At 42.2% G+C, this 22,663-nt stretch overlaps 3 protein-coding genes across 11 annotated transcripts in view; 2 read left to right on the top strand and 1 right to left on the bottom strand.

The window, feature by feature from the left end:
* The first annotated feature begins 175 nt into the window (after window positions 1-175).
* LOC139602926 (serpin B6-like) lies at window positions 176-6,320 on the top strand. Of its 5 annotated transcripts, none has more exons than XM_071453190.1 (8): window positions 176-306; window positions 1,018-1,108; window positions 1,509-1,686; window positions 2,710-2,847; window positions 3,466-3,583; window positions 3,820-3,962; window positions 5,014-5,181; window positions 5,857-6,320. In XM_071453190.1, exons 3-8 carry the CDS (start codon window positions 1,519-1,521, stop codon window positions 6,259-6,261), a joined length of 1,140 nt encoding a protein of 379 aa, XP_071309291.1. In that variant the 5' UTR covers window positions 176-306; window positions 1,018-1,108; window positions 1,509-1,518; the 3' UTR covers window positions 6,262-6,320. The 5 variants fall into 5 exon arrangements, with proteins under 5 accessions (XP_071309291.1, XP_071309275.1, XP_071309301.1 ...); XM_071453174.1 differs by having other exon boundaries at window positions 1,018-1,127; XM_071453200.1 differs by lacking the exon at window positions 176-306 and adding an exon at window positions 336-634.
* Window positions 6,321-7,790: 1,470 nt separating this feature from the next.
* Window positions 7,791-16,283, top strand: LOC139602951 (leukocyte elastase inhibitor-like). Of its 3 annotated transcripts, none has more exons than XM_071453219.1 (7): window positions 7,791-7,939; window positions 9,313-9,488; window positions 11,452-11,589; window positions 12,417-12,534; window positions 13,143-13,285; window positions 13,967-14,134; window positions 14,862-16,283. In XM_071453219.1, exons 2-7 carry the CDS (start codon window positions 9,321-9,323, stop codon window positions 15,261-15,263), a joined length of 1,137 nt encoding a protein of 378 aa, XP_071309320.1. In that variant the 5' UTR covers window positions 7,791-7,939; window positions 9,313-9,320; the 3' UTR covers window positions 15,264-16,283. The 3 variants fall into 3 exon arrangements, with proteins under 3 accessions (XP_071309320.1, XP_071309329.1, XP_071309312.1); XM_071453228.1 differs by lacking the exon at window positions 7,791-7,939 and adding an exon at window positions 8,082-8,142; XM_071453211.1 differs by lacking the exon at window positions 7,791-7,939 and adding an exon at window positions 8,136-8,228.
* A 545-nt stretch (window positions 16,284-16,828) lies between these two features.
* Window positions 16,829-22,663, bottom strand: part of WRNIP1 (WRN helicase interacting protein 1) — a 29,884-nt gene continuing 24,049 nt past the window's right edge. The window contains exons 6-9 of one of the 3 annotated variants that reach the window (XR_011683496.1): window positions 22,088-22,167; window positions 21,213-21,653; window positions 20,651-20,788; window positions 16,829-18,249 (exon numbers count right to left, since the gene is read on the bottom strand). Coding sequence is in view for 1 of the 3 variants with exons in the window: in XM_071453010.1 (XP_071309111.1) it covers window positions 21,378-21,653; window positions 22,088-22,167 (356 nt within the window). In the remaining 2 variants the exon portion in view is untranslated. Of the gene's footprint in view, window positions 20,789-20,871; window positions 21,654-22,087; window positions 22,168-22,663 lie in introns of those variants that run through there. The other 2 variants (XR_011683495.1, XM_071453010.1) reach the window with 2 other exon arrangements.

Genomic DNA, 22,663 nt, shown 5'->3' with positions numbered 1-22,663 from the left:
CTAAATCATACCCGTATGTGTCGGGCTGTGGCAGGAGGAAGAGCCTTCTGGCAGGGCCCGGCGGCGTTGGGTGTCGCTGGCCCGGCCCGGCGGGCGCTGTCTCCTCTCCGCGGTTGTCGCCGGCCGGGCAGGGGCGCGGCCAAGCGGCCTCGGCCGCGCTGGGGCTGCGCGGGGCGGGAGGGGCCCGGGGCGGCTCCGCGCTGTCCCCGCCCGCGGGGCATCCTGCGGGAATGGGGCGGTATCGCGGTGAAAGGCGGAACTGTTTCCTCGGCTCCCGAAACCGCAGCGCTGCTCGGGCAGCGAGGGGTGCGGGCTGTGAGGGGGTTTGGGTGCGGGGCGCGCACGGGCGGTGGAAGCGAAGGGAAGCGAAGGCACCACTGGGCCGTTGCTTTAGATGTTGGCTCGGGAGGTGCCGGTGTTTTCTTTAGCACAGAGCTTGCTAAAAGACCTTTGCAGAGCTGCCGTGCCGATTGTGTGTCTGCCTGAGAGAGCTGGCATCGATATCAGGAATTTCTGTGGGAGGGCAGTGCAGGAAATCCCCAAATTCTGATGCAAACTTCTGCCCACATTTGGCTATAAAAAGAAGCAGCAAATCTGCCAGTTCTGCTTCAAGAAGTGTGGGGAGAGCTGCTGTGTGAGTGAAATGTGTGGGGGTGCGGAGTGTGTCAGTCAGAAGAGTTTTAACATGGGTTTGCCGGCTCAAATCCTTCCAATTTCCAGTTATAATGCAACGAAGTTTTCTTTTATATGTAGTCGCATTAACTTGGAGCGATAAGTAAAGTTGTTGGTCATGTGGGGAAGAAATATCCTATTATAATGTGATTTATATTTGCTTAGTATGGTTGGGGACTTTAGTTTGTTTGGGATTTCTTATTGTGAAAGAATATTCTTATTTTTTTATAATATTCTTAATATTCTTATTTTTTTTCGATTTGTTTGTGGGGGTTTTTTTTCTTATTTTTCGGTAAAAGATTGTTTTAATGACAATGAAATTCTTGCTTGTTCTCTTGCTTTTAGGCAAAGTCCTTCTGCTGGCTTCTCCTAGCCTGGCGGGCAGGTTCAAAACCCAGCGTGCATACACAGGAGCAAGCTGCAGCTACCACTGAAGGTCTGTAGACTTAGAGAAGGTAAGAGTTGGTAATTCTGCTGTTCTAACTTTTCCTCTGGTGGTCCAATGAAGGGAAATTATTTGCTTTGTGAAGTCAAGAGGAACTTCTTACAGGAAGTCCTGCAGAAAATGCTGTTGTGCCTGATCACCTCAAAAGAAGTCACACTGTGTAGGTATGGGATTGAAATTTGAAGTAGCCTCTAAATTAGTAAAATAACTCAAAGGTGTAGTATGGGATCTCAGGTGCTTGTGGCACCAAATCAGTTTTCAGTGAGCTGATAATTTTCCAGCCTTTGCTGCCTAGTTTATGCTGGGAAGTGTAGAAGGTATACAAACAACAAATAACTGTTTTGTATTCAAATAAATTTGAATCATTCTCGTTCTGTGTTTTATGTCCCAGGCTTGGAAGCATGGAAAGCCTCTGTGCAGCAAACAGCACTTTTGCTGTGGACCTGTTAAGAAAGCTGTGTGAGATGCAAAGCAGGCAGAATGTGTTCTTTTCACCATTTAGTATTTCTTCTGCTTTGTCTATGGTTTTGCTGGGTGCAAGAGGTAGCACTGAAGCCCAAATTCGTAAGGTAGGTCACAATAAAGTTATTGGATTGCATTTGATGGGATCATATGAGGAAGAGATGTGTCCTCAGTCTGTGACATGCACTTGTGCTAAGCTGTGATTGTCACTGTGGCGTGAGAGAGCAGAGCTCTTCCTCTGGAGTGTGTGTGTAAACAGAACCTGTTTTCTTTGGTTTTCAGTGTGAGCTTTGTTCAGTACGTAATGAAGAGGTTTCTGGATTCATTATCGGCGAGTTTTTCTGTCATTTTTGAGACTGATGTTCTTTAAAATGTAATTAGGATGTACCTGGAATTGTTTTTATTGGTCAATAGGGGACTACAGGAATTATTTTCTTTTCCTTGCTTACTTGAGCTTATTATGATATGATACACGTTCTGAAAATGAAGCCAGGCACAATAAAATATTTTTAAAATCCCACAGTCTACATTTCAGACTTGTAACTGCAACTTGATTTGTTCCTTTTTAAAAAATTGTTCAGGTAGCAAATATCTCTTGACTTGGGTGTTATGTAGAAAGTGACAATATAAAGTGCAGGATCAGTCCTTTTGGTTTGCTTCCATTGCAAAGTAGGAGGGGAGTGTAAACTCTTATCATGTTTCCATGTACTTTATAAAAATTTCTCGGAAATCTGTGTTGTTGCTATAGTTGCAGATACTCAAAATCCTTCTGGAGACAGTCTGAGCTACCAGCTCTAGGTATCCCTGCTTGGGCAGGGCTTTGGAGCAGATTGTCCCCACAGATCCCTTCCCACCCAAGCCATTCTGTGATCCTGTAGTGCTTGCCTTGAGGGAAGGAAAATCAGGACTGCTGACTCTGCTGCTCCCCAATTTATGAGTTGTGCAATACCTTGCTGGGTACATCAGATATGCCTTCCTTGATAAGCTCCAGATGGGAGGTGTGATGTCTTCAAATCACAGCGTTAAACTTAAATGTAACTTAAATGTAATTTTAATATAAAAATGATCATGCTGAAGCAAGTGTGTTTAGAGAAGTTAATGACACTGCTGTGGATGTTGTCTTTGTGCAGGTGCTTTCTCTGAAGAATGCCCAGGATGCTCACAATGGGTATCAGTCCCTTCTCTCTGAAATTAATGATCCAAACACCAAATACATCCTGAGAACTGCGAACCGGCTCTATGGAGAAAAGACCTTTGAGTTTCTTGCAGTGAGTAGCCATTAAATTTGTGATGATTCTTAGGACAATGCACTTGCTAGGTCTATCCTCTGGAGGTCAAGGCAGCCTTTGGGGTTTGATTTCCAATCTTTCTGTGCTGAGAGTCAGGAGTGCAATGGATTCTGCCAGAGCCTGGTATGTAAACCTGGTGGAGAATCTCCTTTTTAAATAATTTGTGTTCTAACTGGACAAGTGATGCTAAGCAGGGTAAAATCCATCAGGCTTTTCTCTTGAGGGTTCTGTGATCCATTCATCTATTTGGCTGTGGGACAAATGGTTGATGTATCTCTTAGCAAAAGTCTTACAAAGAAAACATATTAAATCATATGTCGTGCCAATGAAGCACAAAATGAATACAAGAAAAAAACACTCTCAGTATTGTCAATGAACTGTAGACATTTGTAGTATAGTGCATAAGCCATAAAAATAAATACCTAGTTCAAAGAAGTGGTATAATTCCTAGTAGGAACATGTCAGCCTGAACATTAATGGCTCTATATTAAGCTGAGGAAGAAAAGCTGGCAGATTTCCTTGGGGAATGCAAGAATCATCTGTGTCTGAAGGAGAGTGAATCTCTTGCTGAAAATCTGTTGTGAATGTCACTGTTAGTCATTTATAGAGTCCAGTCAGAAATCCTACCATGCTGGCCTGGAACAGATGGACTTCCTGGATGCTTGGGAGGATTCCAGGAAACAAATCAATGGCTGGGTGGAGGAAAGAACTGAAGGTGAGTGCTTTTCCAAGGGCCCAGTTGTGTTTAATGGGAGCCATTGTCTGGGTAAACACCTAGTTCAGGATAGAGGATTGTGAATTCAAACAACTCAAATGCTGAGCTGTTGCTGTGTCTGGTACATGATTCTCTTCTCTATTGTTTATTAACCACAGACCAGATACTATCTTGGATAGTAATTAGATCCATGTCAACCTCTTAATTAATGTGTTTTTTTTCTTTGTGCCTTAAAGGTAAAATTCAGAACCTGTTGGTAGAGGGGACTCTTGATTCCCTGACCAGGCTTGTGTTGGTGAATGCCATCTATTTCAAAGGCAACTGGGAAGAGCAGTTCAACAAACAGAGTACCAGAGAAAGGCCATTCCAAATTAATAAGGTATGATGTGCTAAAATGCTGACAATAGACAGTTAGGTGGATGTTGTCTGAAATGACCACCTTTAGGAAGAAATTAGATCTTTCAATCAGGGTTCCCTTGGATAGGCTGTGTGAGATTCCTTATTCCCCCTCCCTTTCATTTGAAGTCTCTCTTTGCTGACTTTCTCTGAACTTTCACATCATTACTAGAACTTCTGATATAGCACAAAGACAGGTGTGAAAGTTTGTGAATTTAAGTCTTCTTCAGTCAGAGCTTCCTTGCTGCATTCCTGCCCCTGAGCCAATCCATATGAAATGGAAAGCAAATGTCCTCTGAAGACCTGCTCTGCAGTCTCGTTTTTAGAACTGCTCCTGAGGAGGACTTGGCCTCTGGCATGGGCAGGCTGTGGCTGCGCCTCAGGATTCTTTGCAGCCCTGGGCTGGCCTCCAGGAGCCATGAACAAGACCTGGTAATGTGCCTTCCTTAAGTCACCTGCTTGAAGCAACCATTGAGGAAAATTGAAGATCTCATGCCTGCCTGGAAACTGTCCCTCCCTGCAGTGGTGAAATAAATCCAGGAGTATTTGAAAGTGCTGATATAACTTCTAAATAAGGGAATGTTGCTGCTTACCCCAAGACTACCTCCAACAGCATTTCAGAGACTGCTGGAATGACTAGGCTCCTGCCACCTTGGTCACTCCCTATTGGAATGTGTTGAAAAAGCTGGCAGGAGTATCCAAAGACACTGTTGCAGTTTCTATTCCCTACAGCTGTGCAAGCTTACAACCAGGTTTCAAGTTGCAACACCGCAAGATACAGGGCAGATGAATAATCTCAGCTTTTGAGTTGTGGTGGAATATTGTGCATTGCTGCTGCTCCTGGCCAGGTTTTACCTCATGCTTTCCAAAAGGCAGTGGTAGGGCTGCAGTGAATAGGACTGCTGTAGATCAGTGGTGTGTGATCAGTTCGCTTTGTCAAATCCTAAAATGCCCTGAGTAACTTGCTGCCAACTTTGTAGTGCGAGACCAGCAGAGAAGCTCAGCACTAACTGTTGGCATCTCTTGATTTCTAGAACGAGACCAGACCTGTGCAGATGATGTTCAGGGAGGCAAATTTTAACATGACCTACATTGGGGACTTCCAGACCAAAATCCTGGAGCTGCCCTATGTGGGTAATGAACTGAGCATGATCATCCTGCTCCCTGATGCAATCCAGGATGGCTCCACAGGCTTGGAGAGAGTAAGTAGTTGAGCTGAGTGCAAAGACAGCCTGAATCGTTCCAGGGATGAAAGTCTGATATTGCACAGAGACCTGCAGTTGAGTTCCAGAGCAATTGTGTCTCTGGTGCTCAAGGCCAGCAGAAATGTCCCTCTCCTCCCTGTCCCCAAAGGGACAGCCCCTGCTATGTCAGTGCTGCTCAGGCCGTGTGCTGCTCCCTTAGGCAGAGGCTCTGGAAGCAGAGCTGGCCCTGCTCAGGGGCAGAGGTCAGCTGTGGTTGTGGGGAAGGCACAGTATGGTGATGATGGAATGTGGAGAGGGGATTTTGGGTGGGCTCTTTGGAAGTGCTGGGGCTTGTCCTGTAGGTGTTGTGTGCTGAGCAGCTGGGAGGTGGTGTGTGGCTCACTGGCTGGAAAGAGGCTCAGAGGAAAGGGCAGGATCTCTTTTGTGGGGAGGGTAGGATACCAGTTTGGGCTCTTTGGCAATCTCGTCCAGGAATTTATTACCAAGGCTTCTTGAGTTATTTATTCCCCAATTAAAAATGAAAAGAAAACCCACAGTCTTCATCCATAACAAAGGGAAAAACCCCATGCATATTATGTGCTATGTGAATAAGCAAACAGAAATCAGTACTTTGGCTATGTAATATGATCTCAATTCTCATTGTAATTAAGTAAATTTTGGATTTTTCTTCAGCTGGAAAGAGAACTTACATATGAGAAGCTGATGGGTTGGATCAGCCCTGAAATGATGAAGTCTGCACACATGAGGGTGTATTTACCCAGATTTAAACTGGAAGAAGATTATGATCTGAAACCTATTTTAAGAAGCATGGGAATGCCTGATGCATTTGAGTCAGGGAAGGCTGACTTTTCAGGAATCTCACCTAGTAATGAGCTGGTGCTCTCTGAAGTGGTTCACAAATCCTTTGTGGAAGTCAATGAAGAAGGCACTGAAGCAGCTGCTGCCACAGCTGCAGTGATGAAGATGTGTTGTGCAATGATAGTTCCGGAATTCACTGCTGATCATCCCTTCCTCTTCTTCATCCGGCACAACAAAACTTGCAGCATTTTGTTCTGTGGTAGATTTTGCTGTCCCTAAGGAGGAGATGGCTTGGCTGCATAGGTGCCCTCACAGAATAAATCTATATTTCCCTGGAACAGCACGACTCCTTTTTGCATTAATTGTCTCTTTCAGCTGTGCCTGAACTTCTTTTGTGCTCTTTATCTCGGTTTTGGCAGGAATAACAGATCTGCTTAGACAAACAGAACACCTGCCATGTCCAGCCCCTCCTGTGTCTGTGTGCAGAGGTCTCCAGGTTCTTGCTGACACAAGAACCATCCCACTTGCTCTGTGAGCACTTCTTCTGTGCTTCACTTGACTTTTGGTGTCCAGCAGGCAGAGTCAGGCAGTGAGAGCTAATGGCAGTGAAGTTACTTTTGCTTGTGACAAGGCTGGAGCACATTTGTAGCTGCCCTCCTCTTTTACGTTCCAGACTCATCAATTTAGTACCTTGAGACATTGCCTGGAGCTGAAAGGAGTTTTTGGTAGCCTGTTCCAGGTTCTAGCTGAGCTTCTTGTGTAGATGTGTGGTTTTGGCTAACAACTGGACCACCACTTAGTAAAGAACAATTTTGCAGCAGATGTCCTTAGAGGGTGTTTATGGTGAGAACCATCACCACAGGAGATCTTGAGTATTTCACCTGGTTCTAGTCCTTTAACAAGAATGTAGTCTAACTGTGGAATACCAAGGACACAGCCGAAACAGCATTTCTGAGACAGGGATGTTTTTTGCACTTCCTGTTTTTGAAATACTGAAAGAACTCTAAGTGCTGTAGAGGTCTGTTTCTTTTTGCTACTATTAACAGTGCATTTTTTAACCAATTTTCTGAAAATTATTTCTTGTAATACCCGCTTCTATGTAGCTTGTTTGGAGTTCTTTGTTAAAACAGAAGATTTTTCTCGATAGTGAACCCAAGGTGCTTACTTGGCTCACCATGAATTATTGGTTGGCCTTGAAAGGATTTCAAGGTATTTCAAAGGATACCAAGGGGCTCCCTAGATAACAATTTTTTTTCTGGCCAGCACTGCAATACTTCCTCTTGGTTTTTTGCATAGGTTGATGCCAAGGCCTGGTGGACATTATCCAAAAGGTGCTAGATCTTTATTCAGTGCACAGTAAGCCAGCTGTCTCAGGTGAAGCAAACAAAATCATTATGTGCTGGGGAGAGGGATGAGACCCAACACTTTTGTCACAGGGACACATGCCATACACTGCAGTTGAAGGGCTGTGCACCTGAAGACAATATGGGCAGTATAGCTGGGGATTTCCCGAGGACTGATGGGGAATGGAGATCGTGAGAAACCACGGAAACTTCCCCAATGCAGTTACTTTCTTTCAAATGAAAAAAAAAAAAAAAAGCAAAAGAACTTTATAAAAGATGAGTGTAAATGGAGACACAGGGTAGTAAGGCAGAGAGGAGCCTCTCTGGGCTGCAGGGGTGCGTTTGCCCCATGGGTCTAAAACACCTGGATCTCTTACCGCTGGGGCAGGTTGGGGGTTGTTGGTTAATCCCTCTCCCGAAGCTCCCTCTTCTCTCCGCCGGAAGATCGGGGACATCCGGACGGGAGCGGCCGCGGGGTAACACCTGCCGCCCCGCCCCGCCCCGTCCCCGCGGGTGACACCGCGGTGTCCCCGCTGCGGTGTCACTGCGCCGCTCGGCTCCTTCCCATCCATCCCGTCCCGTCCCATCGCAGCCCGCTCCGCGCTGCCCGGCAGGTAGGCGGCCCTGGGCTGCGCTGGGGCTCCGCGGGGCTGCCTCCGCTCCTGCCCCCGGCGCATCCTGCGGGACGAGAAGGGGAAATTTTTCCTGTCCGCCTCGGCGGGCGGGGTCTGCGCGGGGCTTGGGGCGCTTCTCGGGCAGCGGGGGTGGGCACTGTCGGACAGCTGGTTTGGGGAAAGGCTTGCGCAGTGAGGTGTGGGTAAGCGAAAGTGAAAGTACGCCTTGGGGCTTTTGGGGTTGCGTATTTTTAGAGGTGTTGGTGGTCTGTCTTTAGCCTACATCTCGGTAAGTACGTCGTAAAGGTGCCTGCCAGACAATGTTTATCTGTCTGGCACGGAGGAAGCCGATAGTGATGATTTGCAATTGCTGTAGAAAGACTGTGCAGGAAACATCCAAATTTTGGTGTAAACTCCTCCACGCAGTTGCGTCCGGAGGAGAGAAAGAAACAAACCGGGGACTGCGGCTGCAAGCGAGCACAGAGCAGCCGGACTGTGAGCTGGGCGGGCAGGAAGCTGGAGCAGCTTCCAGCGGTGCCGCCGCTGGCCCTGGGGTGGGGTTTGGTACCTGACCCGGCCCTTGCGCCTTTCAGCCTGCTCCCGAGCATCTCCCAAAACCGCATCGCTGCTCAGTGCCAGGCCTGCCGCTTCGCCTGTTCTGCGCTTCGCTCGGGTCCCCCCCGCCGGTCGGGGGGTCACCTGCAGCCCCCGGGACCCGGGCTCCCTGCCCGAGCCTTGAGGGCCGCCCAGCCCCGGCGGTCCTGGATGCGGCGGGCAGGCAGCTCCGTGCTCCTGGCAGCGCGGGCGGGGTACAGCGGTGCTCTGCTCTCCACTGCTGAAAGTCAGCGGGCACGGAAGCCTTTGGCAGGGTTGACACCGCTCAGGGACATGGATTTGTGGCATGAAGGCAGGCGGGTTACTGAGAGGTGTCTGCACGTTCCTGAGCAGATACTTTGAATGTCCTCTGTGCGTTGTAGAGGAGCAGAGGGAATGCTGCAGGAGGGAGAGCCCTGGCCTGTGCTGGGTCAGTGAGGCTGAGGGTTTGCAACCCTACCAGCACATACACTTCCAATTTCAGGTCTGCAGGAAAGGAATTTTTAGAAAATAATGTCTATAAAGTTAGTATGTTAAGGAAGGTTGGAGCAAACAATTAGCATGGAAAAAAATCCCCTTTCACATTTTTCTCCCCAAGCACATTTTTCAGTGTGACTGATTTTTTTTAAGAATAAGGTGCACTGATGACGATATTCTTGCTGTTTCTGTAAGCAGCTGCATCCAGTTCATTCCAGTCTTTACTCTGTGAGTCACACAAGGTTAGACAAGGTGTTTGAAGAATGTTTCCCAGGGTCCTTATCAACTGTTTTATTTTTCAGCTAAAACCATGGAGAACCTGTCCACTGCCAACAGTAGATTTGCACTTGATCTGCTCAGAAGGTTTAGTGAGGCCAACCCAACAGGAAATGTCTTCTTTTCTCCTGTCAGTATCTCTGCTGCTCTGGCCATGGTCCTTTTGGGGGCCAAAGGTAATACAGAAGCCCAGGTGTTGAAGGTTAGTTAAAATAAAATGGTCATTAATTTTTTATTTTATTTACATTAAAAAGGGTTGTGTTTTAGAGGAGGGAAGATGAACTGAGGGTGTTTTTGTTCAGGACAAGATTTCTGTCATGCACACTCAGTTTTCCTCAGACTCTGCAGCTAGTTACTCTCTGCCTACCCTGCTCCAGAGCCCTCTGTCTATATTTTCTATTGCCCTTGTTATTTAATTTCAGTAGTTAATTCTTGACAGAGGAGACTAATTACATTAGTCAGTCTCCTTTTAAATTGATCATAATTTCCAGCAGCAAGGCTCTATGAGTTTTCATGAGACATTTTGACAGACTGTTACTTCATAACCCAAGATCACCAATGGTATGTTCAATTTCAATAGTTCTGTGTGTTTTTGTAAAAAACACAGTAGCATTCTATAATTTTATATCTAAAGCTATGATGATACATGGTGATGCTACCTAAGTGCCAATCTCTTACTTAACAGGCACTCAGATATCTAGAAGGAGCTAAGTCTGCATGGTTACCCTTACCATAGCTTTAGGGTAGGTAGGATAGTTTAAAAAAAACTTATAAATTGTAAAAATGGTGCACATAGGCATATGCCAGTTTCCCCTGAAACCTCTGTCATGAAAGGGACTCAGTCACTGTTATTTTTGCACCCTCGTAAGGCTAATGCCTGCAAAAAGGTGTGGGAGTCTCCTCATTGCAGTCATCCTCATGCATTTGCCTATGAATAATTTCACCTTTGTATTCTGGACTTTAGGAGGGACTGTTTTATTCTGTTGAGTATTGCTGGGCTTACTCAATAGAATTACTTCCTCACTACTTGTTCAAACAGACTTTGAACATATTTCATGTAATCAGACTGACAGCCCCACCTAGGATAAACCTACTGACGGCACAAATCATGCAAAAGGAACTTGGGGGGAAAATAAATGTCTTTCAACCCAGTCATCCTCGACAGGGCATGTTTCTGTACCACAATACTTCACTTATGAACACAGTGCTAATTAAAGAGGGAGTGATTAGCAATTGTCAAGAGCTGTTTGCAGGGACAAAAAAATTTGTTTCCGGGATCATAATTCTATTGTATTGCCTGTGTTGTTCTTGCTCAGCCATGCACCTGTACAGCACAGCTTGTGCTGAGGTGGTTGGCAAAGCCTGACCAAAAACTCAGTGAGAGAAAGAGAAGGCTTTTCTTTGAATCCAATCACTCCTTCACAGCAGTCTTCCCTACTGGGAAACGCATGGTTTAAGTTTGAATATGAATGTCCCTGCTTTGGTGTAGCCATCCCTGTCCATGAGGTCTGGCAGCTTCTCCTGTCATATCTTTAAGCCCTGGCCAGCCAGCTTGCCTCTGGAAGAGAAGGTACTGATAAAGAGATATTGCAGTAATACATTTGATCTTAAACCTAATACTTACTTTTATATATATATAAAGTATATATGAAGTGTATATATATTTATGGAGTTATATTTTCATAAAATTATAAAAGATAATTGCTCTAAGTTTTCTTAATACCTCACCTGTGGTAGTGATGATTGTATATTGTGAAAATATACAACTCCACATCCCCTTGGGCCAACCAAGAAAGCAGAAGAGTCTCCATGGCATCATCTCTCTTTTTGATTCCTCACCTGGGAACGAGTTCTTGAGCCTACAGAGGAGAGGCCCACAGAAATGCAGGCAGGACTTGGGGTTGTGATCAAGAGCTTGAGCTGTGACTGTGTATAAACCAGGATCACAATACAAGTGGCTGACATTGGCAGTGTAGCACCGAGGGACAGTTTGACTCATTCTTTGAGATTTACAGAAGTCTCTTCACAGCTTCCAGCTTTTATTTTCTCTTTCTTCAGCCTACCTACTGGATCCTACCCTGCTGCATCAGGCCTACCCTACAGATTGACAGTATACTCTTTTAAGACAGTATTAATAGCTGTTAGTTTGTTTCTTTTTATTTCAGACGCTTCACCTTGACAAAGTTGAAGATGTTCATTCAGGATTCCAGGCTCTGACAGCGGACATAAACAGAAGCAATGCTCCCTATCTCTTACGGCTGGCCAGTCGGCTCTTTGGAGAGAAGTCCTACAGCTTTCTGCAGGTACACATCAGGATGGCGTGTGATCCTGGTGCACATCAGGATGGCATGTGCTGGGATCTGCTGGGAAAGTGCAGTTACTTGAGTATTTATGAAGTAGAACTATTTCCAAGCCTATTTCTAAATTTTTCTGGAAAGTTGACAAAAGTGCTTAATACTTGCTGTGTGCATTTCCATAGCTGTGAGCCTCTGTGCCTCTCACCTGAAGGGTGTAACACAGTAAACCCTTTTCTGTTCCTGTTCACTTCTGCTGTTCTTGTCCTCAAGAGAAGAATCACTGGTCTATGTTCTTAATTTACAGTAACTATCATGACATCCCACTCTGTTGCAACCAGCTTTTTAGGTTGCAGCCAGTTCTGTTCCTGTTGCAATCAGCTTTTTAGGATTTTCATCGTAGCAGTACCACATAACTTCCATCTTTTTGAAAACACTATTTATTTGGGAGGAGATCTCCAATATGTTTTAACAACATGCCTCTTTGCCAGTGAATTACGACTTTGTGTGATATTTTTGTCCCTCTTCAGCTGTTTTGGAAGGTTTTGTTTTATCCCAGTTGTGCTTGAGCCTGTTTCAGGACAATGATAGGTAAATATTGCAACACCTGTAGTAAGCACCACATGGTGCTTATCAGCTCTAGACATGGCTGCTGTACTGTGAGGCTTGTTCTAAGAGTGGGGAAAAAACCTGTTAACTTCAGAATTCCCCCAAGCAACACAGTTAGAAGCCCACCTCAGAGTCGGTGACAATCTGAGTACACCTTATCTACCTAGTAATTAGATGTTTTCTAATCTGCATGCAGTGAAAGCTATTCTTATCGTTCCAAAATCTAGGATTTCCTGACTAATACACGGAAATTATATGGAGCTGACTTGGCTACAGTTGATTTTCTTCAGGCTTGTGATAAAGCCAGGAAAGAAATTAACCAGTGGGTTGAGGAGAAAACGGAAGGTAAATTAATTTTTTGCTAATAACTGGCAGGGTTTGATGTACTGGGAGAAGGAATGAGCTTTATTCTCTGCTGTCTTTCAAACAGTTTAATTCTGCCCTGGGACACTTATTTGATGCATGGACAGAACCAGGAATTACCTAAGCAAGACATTTAAACAGTTCCATAAGTCCTGAGAGTTTTCCATTCTGTTTTTGTGTTCAGGCCATGAATGCAGGAGAGATGGCTAAACATGGAGATGTACACATGAGATGGAGAATTTGTCTTAGTCTGTCTTGATCCATATATATATTGTATATGTATTTCTAAATTCAGTATTCCTTAATGTGGGCATTCTGTAGCTCTTGTATGAGGAGTAGATGAGTTGCATGTGACAGTTTAGACTAACAATATTACGTTTTCATCAAATCACTGTATATCAAAAGCTATAGTAGTGTGTGTTAAGAAAAAGTATGGTGAAGTAGTAAGACAGGTACTGAAATACACATTTTTACAGGATTGGTTTTATATTTGTAGTATTTCTATGGCATCCGTTTCTCAATGTATATTTTATATGCCATCAACTTACTCCATGATTCTGTTGTGACCCTTTTTTCTGCTGCTTCTGAAGGCAAAATCCCCGATCTGCTGGCTGAAGGCTCAGTTGATAGCATGACCAAGCTGGTACTGGTGAATGCTATTTATTTCAAAGCAAACTGGGCAGAGAAATTTCAAGAAGCTGACACCACTGATGCACCATTTCGATTAAATAAGGTAATACAGATACATCCTGATAGGACATATCTAATGAAAAGGTCTAATAATATAGGTGGTAATGTGAAGCATTGCTTGCAAATGAAATATTTTAAAAATACAAAGTAATTTATTAATATTATAATTATTTTTTATGGATTGTAGTATTTTTCCATATGCAGCAAGCTATTTGTTGTCTTACAAGAACAGTGTTAGAGACAATTCTCACCTGTGGTTTAGGACCTAGCAGGCTTTCTGTCTGCAGCAGATCAGCAGCTACGAACTGTGTCTGTGATGATAGGTAAGCAGTCCTAAAATGACAGGACATTTTGATTAAGCCCCATCTTCTTGTTCTATATTCTGCTTATGTTAACAGCTTTACAAGTTACTGTATGCAGTCATCTGCTTAATGCTAAACAGAGCTGATCTTTGTTGGCTTAAAATTTTCGTACAATAGTCTGAAGAAACTGTTTCAGTTTCTGTGAGGACTGTGCTATAGAAGCCAGAGGAGAACCAATATAATACAAACTCATTATTTCTTCAGAAGAAATCGTTATTAAACAGGCAGTCAGAAGTTTGAAGAAAATTTTATAAAGGAGGATAAGTGTTTACATAAATGCAGTTTTAACTTACTTGTCTTCTATTGGTTCTTTAAAGGAGTATTTCCTTAACTGTTACTTTTGGTGCCTTTTATCCATCCAGAATGAAAGAAGGACAGTAAAAATGATGTATCAGAAAAAAAAATTTAATTTTGGATACATCCCTGAAGAGAAGATCCGTGTTTTAGAGCTGCCTTATGATGGAAGAGAACTTAGTATGATCATCCTGTTACCTGATGACACTGAAGAGGACTCCACTGGACTGCAGAAGGTGACCCATCTAAGCCAATGCAGTTGTTCAATATTTTTAAGTTTGCCCATTCAAAATGAAAGCCTTAGTGAACCCATGTTCTCAGGGCACCAGATCTATCTGGTGTATTTTTAGACAACTCTCTACTAGTACAGCAATAAAGAATAAATGGATGTACTGCATCAGGAAGAGAGGTTGTGTTCTAATTTTGTAGCGTGTGTTCATGTGTCCTCTGCTGAACTGAATGAACCATGGTGGAGACTGAAAACAGAGTTAACTGTGAGAATTACCTTGCCTCGTTTGTTTGTTTTTAATTGCTGTCTTTCAGTAGCTTTGAAAGACTTCCTTTTTTAACCATGAAGTAGTGAGACTGTTTTTCATTAAATGACCAGTTTCTTTGAGCTTTCTGATTATGATTTTTGTTACTTGTTTTTAATTAGGTAATTCCATTTAGTTAGATGAAACAGTAGGAAGATTGGCTTGCTATCAGTGCATGATTTTCCCTTCTGTACACTGCAGCAAGAAGCAAATGTCTGCCTTACTTTGTAAAGTAAAAACTGCACTGACTTCACCTAATTTGAATAGTATTTGCTTAATCTCTGTTTGGCTATCAAAGATATGCATATGTTCATTTTTGCATAGTTGCTTTACCCTCCTATAATGTTCTATAAATAAAGCCTCATAAATGTTACTGAAACTGAAATACTGCACTGGTGATAAGTAATACTCTCTGTCCTTTTAATTCTAGATGGAAAAGCAGCTTACCTTAGAGAAGCTCCAGGAATGGACACGCCCAGAGCATCTGTATTCCGCTGATGTTCACGTGCGTTTGCCAAAGTTTAAGCTGGAGGAAAGCTATGACCTTAAATCAGATTTAGCTGCTATGGGCTTGCTGGATGTATTTGACAGTGGCAAGGCTGACCTGTCGGGAATGTCGGGGGCACGTGACCTCTTTCTCTCTGCAGTTGTCCACAAGGCTTTTGTGGAAGTGAATGAGGAAGGCACGGAAGCTGCAGCTGCCACTGCTGGCATTGCTATGCTCTGCATGGCCATAGAAGAGGATTTCAACGCTGACCACCCTTTCCTTTTCTTTATTCGCCACAACCCAACACAAAGCATACTTTTCTTGGGCAGATATGCTTCCCCATAAAAGAAAACTTAGCATTTGCAGTAGTTCCCGCTGTTGTTAATGAAAGTTTTGTTCCTGAACAAGTTAATCCTCCTGTTGTGAGTTCCTAGTAATTTGACTGAGATTCTGCCTTTCCATTTAAACAGCCTCAGAGAAAATGAGGAGTAATTTATTTTTCTTTCTGGAGATTGACATAATCTTTAATTGAACAAGGAAAATCTTGGAGTAGAAACAAATTTTCTTGGAAGAAGCGCACAGCTCCCCATTGCGATAACCAGTCACTCCTTAATAATCCAGTCACTCCTTATGCATAAATACTAGGTTGTTCTTGCAGAGCTATCCCTTCCCTAAAATCTTGCTTTACAAAAATACTGTAATAAAATCGTTCTAGGCACCAAAAGGCATGTCTCAAACAGCTGGGTATACCCAGTTCTGTCATGAAATAGAAGGTCAGATAACATTTGTTTAGAGACGTCTATTAATAGAGAATGGATTAAGCTATTTAAACAAAAGTAACCCCTTGAAGCTAGTAGCCAGAAAAACTGCAATACAGCTTTTGAATGAGAATGAAAAAATGAGTAAGACTTTAGGTGATGTGGTTAAAGAGGATTTTTAAAATTTAAATTAAATATTAAAATGTTTCAGGGATTAGAGGTTTTAGGTGCCTTTTTGAAAGTTCAGAAACTGCCAATATGACATCAGATTCCGGCCAGTACCTCTGTCATTCCCAAAAGATACTTCAGCTTCCCAGAGGAGGATCTGCAAGAAATATCTGATGTTTCTCTTTATGTACAAGGATTCTACATTTACTGAGCTGACTTCCACTACCTCTTTATGCAGAAACCTCTGTTACTGTATTCTTGGTAGCCAATTTCATACTGTCATGTTCCGTGTTTTTTGGAGGTTATTTGCTTGTATCTTGGGTACTGTAACATTTACCTGGACAACCTCAGCTCTGAATGGGGCACAACAGTTTTTATGTAATTGCAAACTGTATTTTAATCTTGTCTTTAAGCAACAAATAAAAGTCTTTAACCTAAACTTTTGTTCAAAATGGCAATTTTTTTGCATGCGATTTAGTATTTCAGAGTACCAAAATAACTGTGTGATGAGTAGAGCCACAGAAAACCACTGGCACAGCTGGTGTGACCGGCTGTCTGAAGTTCAGATTAGGTGAAAATATTGAAAACCAAATTACTCAATAGAAGAGATGATTGCACGAACCAGCAGCTTCCCCTGGAAGTGTAAGCTGAGCTGCTCACCCCCACGGGGAACAGGGAGAGTCATGGTTTTATGAAATGGCACAAGATCTTGGTCTGCAATACCTGGTTGCAAAGGCTCTGGTAGGTTTGCAGAGGAGAGTGTGTATTGCAGCCTGCAGTTGTGAATGCAATACTCTCTGCACCCACTGCTTTGAAAACCCAATGCCTTGCAAACAAAAAATACTAGCACAAAACCCATGCAAGAATTTGGAACACTTTGATGTTGTGTTGGTTCTGAGTTTCTGGGCTTTGTTTCAGCATTTTAGCAAAAAAAGCTGCTGCTGCTGCAGACGGGGTTTGCCAAAGCAAGGCTCAAAAACTCCATTTTAATTACATCCTTATCTTTATTTGCACAAACTCAGTCAAGGTGTGCAAGATACATGACTGAAGGCTTTTAGGGCAGTAATTACCAGGAAATCAGAAGAAAGATAAAACCTTGCATAATAGTACAAATCAGCTTTATGAGGAGATTGATGTCTGTCTGTATTTATTGTGTTGGTGTCAGCATTCAGTAACTGAACTGTAACTCAATTACATTAAAACAAGTCTGGTTTTCTACAGACAGGGTGCACAAAACAAAATTTCAGCAATAAGAATCTCAATAAAATCAGCTTCACACTGAACCATTTCAAAAAACCCAGCAACCCTACCGGCCAATATTCCCCTCCCATAATTTATGTCTCACAATAAGATAGTTGTATTTTTCCTTAATACTCCATGGTTTTTTTGTCCTGTGCTCTTGTCAGAACAAATGACTGACAAGGGCTGACTGCAACAGAGAAAACCAGCATGCTATTTGTATTCACATTTCTAAATAATAATAAGCTGCTTCAACTATCCTCTTGAGAAGGATTTTGTTAGTAGAAGTACTGAATGAACACAGGCCTCACTAAGTTCAAAGCAGGGTAATTTTGAGAAGATATTTTAACTGAGTAGAATGGTAGAAAATGTAATTTTAATGAGTTAAAGAGATACAAGATGAGAGATTGAAACATCAGAAGTCTCAATATAAAATCAGGAACTTAGCTTTAGTCTTAGCAAAGCAGCAGTCATAAATTCACAAGCACCACATAAAAAAAATTCTGCTTGCAAAATCTTTGGTTTATATTACCCTTAGGAATGCAACATTAAAAAGTCAGCCTGACTGCAGTTAAACTTCGTAGGAGGGAATTGCTAAATTCTTGAGCACGTTGAGTACTTTCCTGTTCAAAACCAATATGCAACAGGCTGCTGGTTTGAGTAGACAACATGTGAGTTTCTTCCAGTGAAATAGAGGATTACAGTAGTTGTATTTCCCCCTCCATTTTGGCCTCTCCCAAGCAGACTAGCCGTTATATAACAAGACAAAACTCTGAGAAATATTTGTTCACTGTGCTGTGATGAGTAATCCAGACTTTGAACTTCTGCTAACAGACTTCCTAGGAAAGCCCTTTGGTTTTGTCATTTAAACAGAAAAACCACCACCACCCACCACCAATTGTCTGCTTTTTGTCTGATTCATATAGTTTAAATTGCTCATCCTAGGAAGTGCATACCATAATGCAGATAAGGAAGAGACAGTTATCTCTGCCTGAGTTAACTCAGAGCATGTGTAACTATACTTTTGCTGTTAAATGTATGTACACGTCTACATATGACCAAAATCCTTGTAAAGTTCATAAACCTGATCAAGTCTTGGAGATGGATGGTTGAGTTGATTTACTATGGTTTATTACAGAAATAAGACCAGTCCAGTTCTCTTGCACCTATTGAGATAAAAAGGTACAATTGAAATCAGAACCTCACTTTTGCTTTGGGTTTCCTTCTTTTTTTGTTAATTTTTTTTTTGAGTTTTTTTTTTTTTTTTTTTTTTTTTTACTGTAGTGAACTGCTAGTTCTGTCACATTATCTTGTGGTACCATCTAAATGCAGGCTGTTAGCCACATTCATTAAGAGGCCTACGCAATCCCAGACTACTTAGTACAATAAAGGACAACAACCACAGCCAAAATCCTGGAGAGCACAGCCTGTCTGGAAACATGCTAAAGATGCAGGGTAGCTGCTGGCAATTCAGATAATGAACTCATCACAGCAGCCAGAAAATGTATCTTCAGGATAGATGGGAATTCAAAAAACCAGTCTGTATAAACACTTATATTTATAAGTAATTTCATGGAAAATGGTATGCAGTCATTTTGGTCAAGCGCTTTTCTCTCAACATGAGAGAAAATGCTCGCAGAAAAGGGAAAAAATACAACCCAGAGGTTAAACTGAGGGTTTCAACTTGTTGTGCAGAGAAAACAGGACAAGAAAAATAAAATTCAAGTAATGATTTCACATAAATATTTAGTATAAAACAACTCCTTGCCAGCTGTATCATCCAAATTTTTATCTGCGAGAGTCAAACAAGCTAAATGCTGGAAACAATATTCATTGGGTAATTTTCTAAAAGAATCTTGCAATGGAACTAATTTGGGGAATTATTTAATTGATATTTCTGTTGTGGTTATCCATGTCTCTCACATGAGCATGTTACTACTGGAAGAAACAACTTACATCAGTACAATTTGTTTCTCAGAGTACTGAATTCCCCAACATGGAATAGCTATGGCATGGCCTTTCTCATGATCTACATTATTTCTTAGTGGCACAACTTATGTAAGAGAAAAAGAGACCATGGCATGATGGATTTTGATGGTGTTCCTTACAGCAGAAGCAAGCATTACCTGATGGAATCCAAATTTTCTAGTGATACTGCAATGTTTGGTATTTCCTTAAACTCTACACTCTGAAGAGTAAATAAATACACCACTATACCAGCATGCAATTCATAACCATTTCTGCCCTTCAGCAAGCTTGTCAGGGTAAACTTCAGGTAGTCAAAAGCCAGAAAACACAAAAGAAAACGTACTCCATGATTTTTTGATTTCATTCTTTCATCCTGTGCTTTTGAAGCAGTTTCACTAGATTGGCAGTTTCACTAGATTGCTTTCTTGTTGAAAGCAGCATTGCCAATCCCGTGTGGAGACTGCATAAATTGCTGAGAGAGGAAATGGATGTTTTTGCCTTGGGTCTGTTTTGGAGGGATGGGAGATGTCCACCTCTGAGTACATCTGGTCCTGATGGACTTTCTAATGGAGTATGGAGCTCTTCAAAGAGAGGAGATTACCCTCCATGAGGGGATATAAAAGAGATGCACATCAGCAGCAGGGAGAGAGCAGGAAGCAGCCACTCTCCAGTGCTGCTAATTACCACAGGGAGGAAGGGAAAAGGCAAATAATCCTTGGCTTGAAGAGCAGCCATGTGACACGATGGCTTTGCAACATTAACTTCTTGTTACCAATCGTTTGGTAGCCAATTAAACAGCACTGTCTGATGGATCTGACCTGAGGAGCACTATTTCTGCCTCCATTGGAGGCTGAGGAATGAAGCACCACGTCTGAACCCTTTGCCAACCTGTGCTGCCCTCTGAAGGTGAGCACATGCTGGTTCAGCATTGGAAATGACCACACCTTGCTTTATTCCTCCAAAGGCATTTCAGAGGACCATTAGGATAAAAATATGAATCTAATTAATTACCCCCTTAATTTATGCAACAAGCAAGTTCCAACCAAACAACAACAAAGTGAATTGTGTTAAAAAGAAAAGCATGCAAATGTACATAAATAAAGCTTGTTGAAATGCTTGTCTTTAGAGCAACATTTTGCCCATTCAGAAACTACTTATTTAACGTAGGAGAACATAGAAATGTTTAAAGAATATGAGTGAAACCCTCTGACAATACACAGTCATGCAAAAGGTTCCATTTCTGAAACATTTCAATTACATCAGGATCTTTGGCTTCACTCCTACATCATGCAGAACTTCGTATGAAGGGAGTCTCACAAAAAAAATTCATCTCCAATACAAATCACAAAGTTTTGGAGGCTGTATATCCAAAACTTTTGATCAAGGCCAAGGGACAGCAATCTGTCTTGAGAATTAAGAGCAATAAGCAGAATAAAGTTGGCTTCTGGACTTGGCACTGCATTCTCAGCCCACAGACCTCCTGGCTTGTGAACATTGCTCTGAATGAGCTCCAGACACGTGGCTGTGGCAATCCCTCTGATCTAAACCCCACACAGCACCCACACAGCACAAGTACCTCTGCTGTCAAGAAATACTCACCTGTAACTGATGTGGTCCAGACAGCTGACCTGCAGGTGGCTGGGTCATATCACAGCTGGAGAGAGGTGCAAAGAGCTCAGTATCACTCCAGTGGTCATTTTCACGACTATTCTGCTTACAAAATGAATGAAACTTGCTCTGGAAAGAAGGGATAATAAAATTAAAGGGAGATCAAACTTTGAAAACCACACTGCTGTCATAGGACTATTTAAACAAATGCATAGACAGTATTTGTAACAGCTTTATTGGTTCAATAACTGTCATACAAAATTGGTCTCTGAAAGATCATAACAGCAAAAATTACTCTGTAATTATATTTTGTACAGTACTTTAGCTGAGGGGGTACAATTTACTATTTTTCTGGAAAATAATGTTCTCAAAATCTGAAATAGACACTGATTTTAAAAAGCAGCACCGTAATATTTCTTGTCTCACAGCAAGAGCCAGCAACACAAGTCTCTTGTTTTTTCCTTAATTTCATTTAAACCAGTGACAGCACTATATAGGATAAAGCTTATTTTTGCATGTCTACACTGCCTAACTGTAATCCTTTGTAAAATACCTTCTGAACAACAGCAATAAAAGCAGAAGGATAAAAAAGTATCTGGAAGGCTTGGTGGCTTAATCCTTTCAACCAGGGTAACAGGCAGCTGACACTGTAAGGGGAATTTTGATCCCAGTGGAAATGTATGAGTCATAAAATCAAAACCCATTCTGAGCACAGCAGTCATGTTTTTCGTTCCTTGAAGAAGTCTGTTCCTTTCAACTCTTCTGGCAGATAGTCCTGCTCCACAGGTTCCTTGTACATGGGGTTGTATTTGTAGCCTTTTCCATAGCCCAAGTTCTTCATGAGCCTTGTTGGGGCATTTCTCAGGTGCAGGGGAACAGGGGGCAGTGGTCCTGTGTGCATCCTCAGGCATTCCTTGACATTGCCATATGCCCTGTACACCTCTATAGACTTTGGGGCTCTGGCAAAGTACACTACACACTGTGCTAGAATCACCTGCAAACAAGCAGAGGGAAATGTTAAATGACTTCTTTTAAGCTCTTTGGGAAAAGGCCTGCTATTCAGGTTGGTTGTACAGCATGGCAGGGATTGTTTTTAAACCGACCTCTGCCTGCTACTATAATATGAATACTTAAAACAATATGAATTATTTAACAGTACCATAGCTCCATGGTTTTCACTACTAGAAAATAACAGCTACTTTATCTATCATAAAAAACCAGAAAAATTATATATGTTCATGCAGTGACTTCTTTTTAAACTACAGCATCTATTTTAAGAACTACAATGTTCTCTTGTCAAAGAAGGGACATGCAGAATGAACAAGTAACTAAGTCTGCCCTGTCCTTGCAATCTGCTTCTTTTTATAGTTACAGATAGGTTTTACAGATTGCAGAACTTTCAAATCAGTGAATTAATGAAGCATTTACCTCACACTCAGGCATTCCAATGAAGTGACAGCCTTGATAAGCAGCAACTGCTTGTGTTAAAGCCAGAGGATCTGCCAGTCCTACAGAAAGGAATCAGATAAAAGCAGGTTAAAGTCAATTTACTTCACTTAATGTCTTTTTTTTAAAAAAAAAACCTCTTTTTTCCCTTTCCTGTAAGGTATCCATGCACATTTCAGAGCTGCTTTCTCAGGTATTGGAATTCCTGGTACAATACCAAATCATACATAAGATACACTCCCTCCATCTACAAGCTTTCCTCCTCCCACAAAAAAAAAAAAAAAAAAAAGAAAAAAAGGAAAAAAAAGAAAAAGGAAAAAAGAAGTCTAAGCTGTGTGAGCTGTGTGTACGATTTAGACTGAATCTACTGCCACACAGTGGTAGCCTGAGCAGTAGTTGACCACAAATGATTCTCCTACCTTTTGAAGTTAATAAAGAAATGGGTAAATATACAGACATAGCTTTCCAGGCCTCCTAACTCTTCACCTAGCACATATGTGCTAAAAGTGTTCCTGGATCTGCTACTTTGGATAAGTAAATAAAGATGCCTTATAGCTA

Source organism: Agelaius tricolor, unplaced genomic scaffold (genome assembly GCF_023055355.1).
Source record: "Agelaius tricolor isolate 1412-34295 unplaced genomic scaffold, bAgeTri1.0.p SCAF_2, whole genome shotgun sequence".
NCBI classification, from domain to species: Eukaryota; Metazoa; Chordata; class Aves; order Passeriformes; family Icteridae; genus Agelaius; species Agelaius tricolor.
This window is presented reverse-complemented; position numbering and strand designations above follow the sequence as displayed.

Coding starts and splice junctions, on each gene's coding strand:
- LOC139602926 (XM_071453190.1), top strand. CDS start 1,519: ATGGAAAGCCTCTGTGCAGCAAACAGCACTTTTGCTGTGGACCTGTTA. Junction 3,963..5,013: donor GGCCATTCCAAATTAATAAG/GTATGATGTGCT, acceptor CTTGATTTCTAG/AACGAGACCAGACCTGTGCA. Junction 5,182..5,856: donor GCTCCACAGGCTTGGAGAGA/GTAAGTAGTTGA, acceptor ATTTTTCTTCAG/CTGGAAAGAGAACTTACATA.
- LOC139602951 (XM_071453219.1), top strand. CDS start 9,321: ATGGAGAACCTGTCCACTGCCAACAGTAGATTTGCACTTGATCTGCTC. Junction 11,590..12,416: donor AGTCCTACAGCTTTCTGCAG/GTACACATCAGG, acceptor TCCAAAATCTAG/GATTTCCTGACTAATACACG. Junction 13,286..13,966: donor CACCATTTCGATTAAATAAG/GTAATACAGATA, acceptor TTATCCATCCAG/AATGAAAGAAGGACAGTAAA.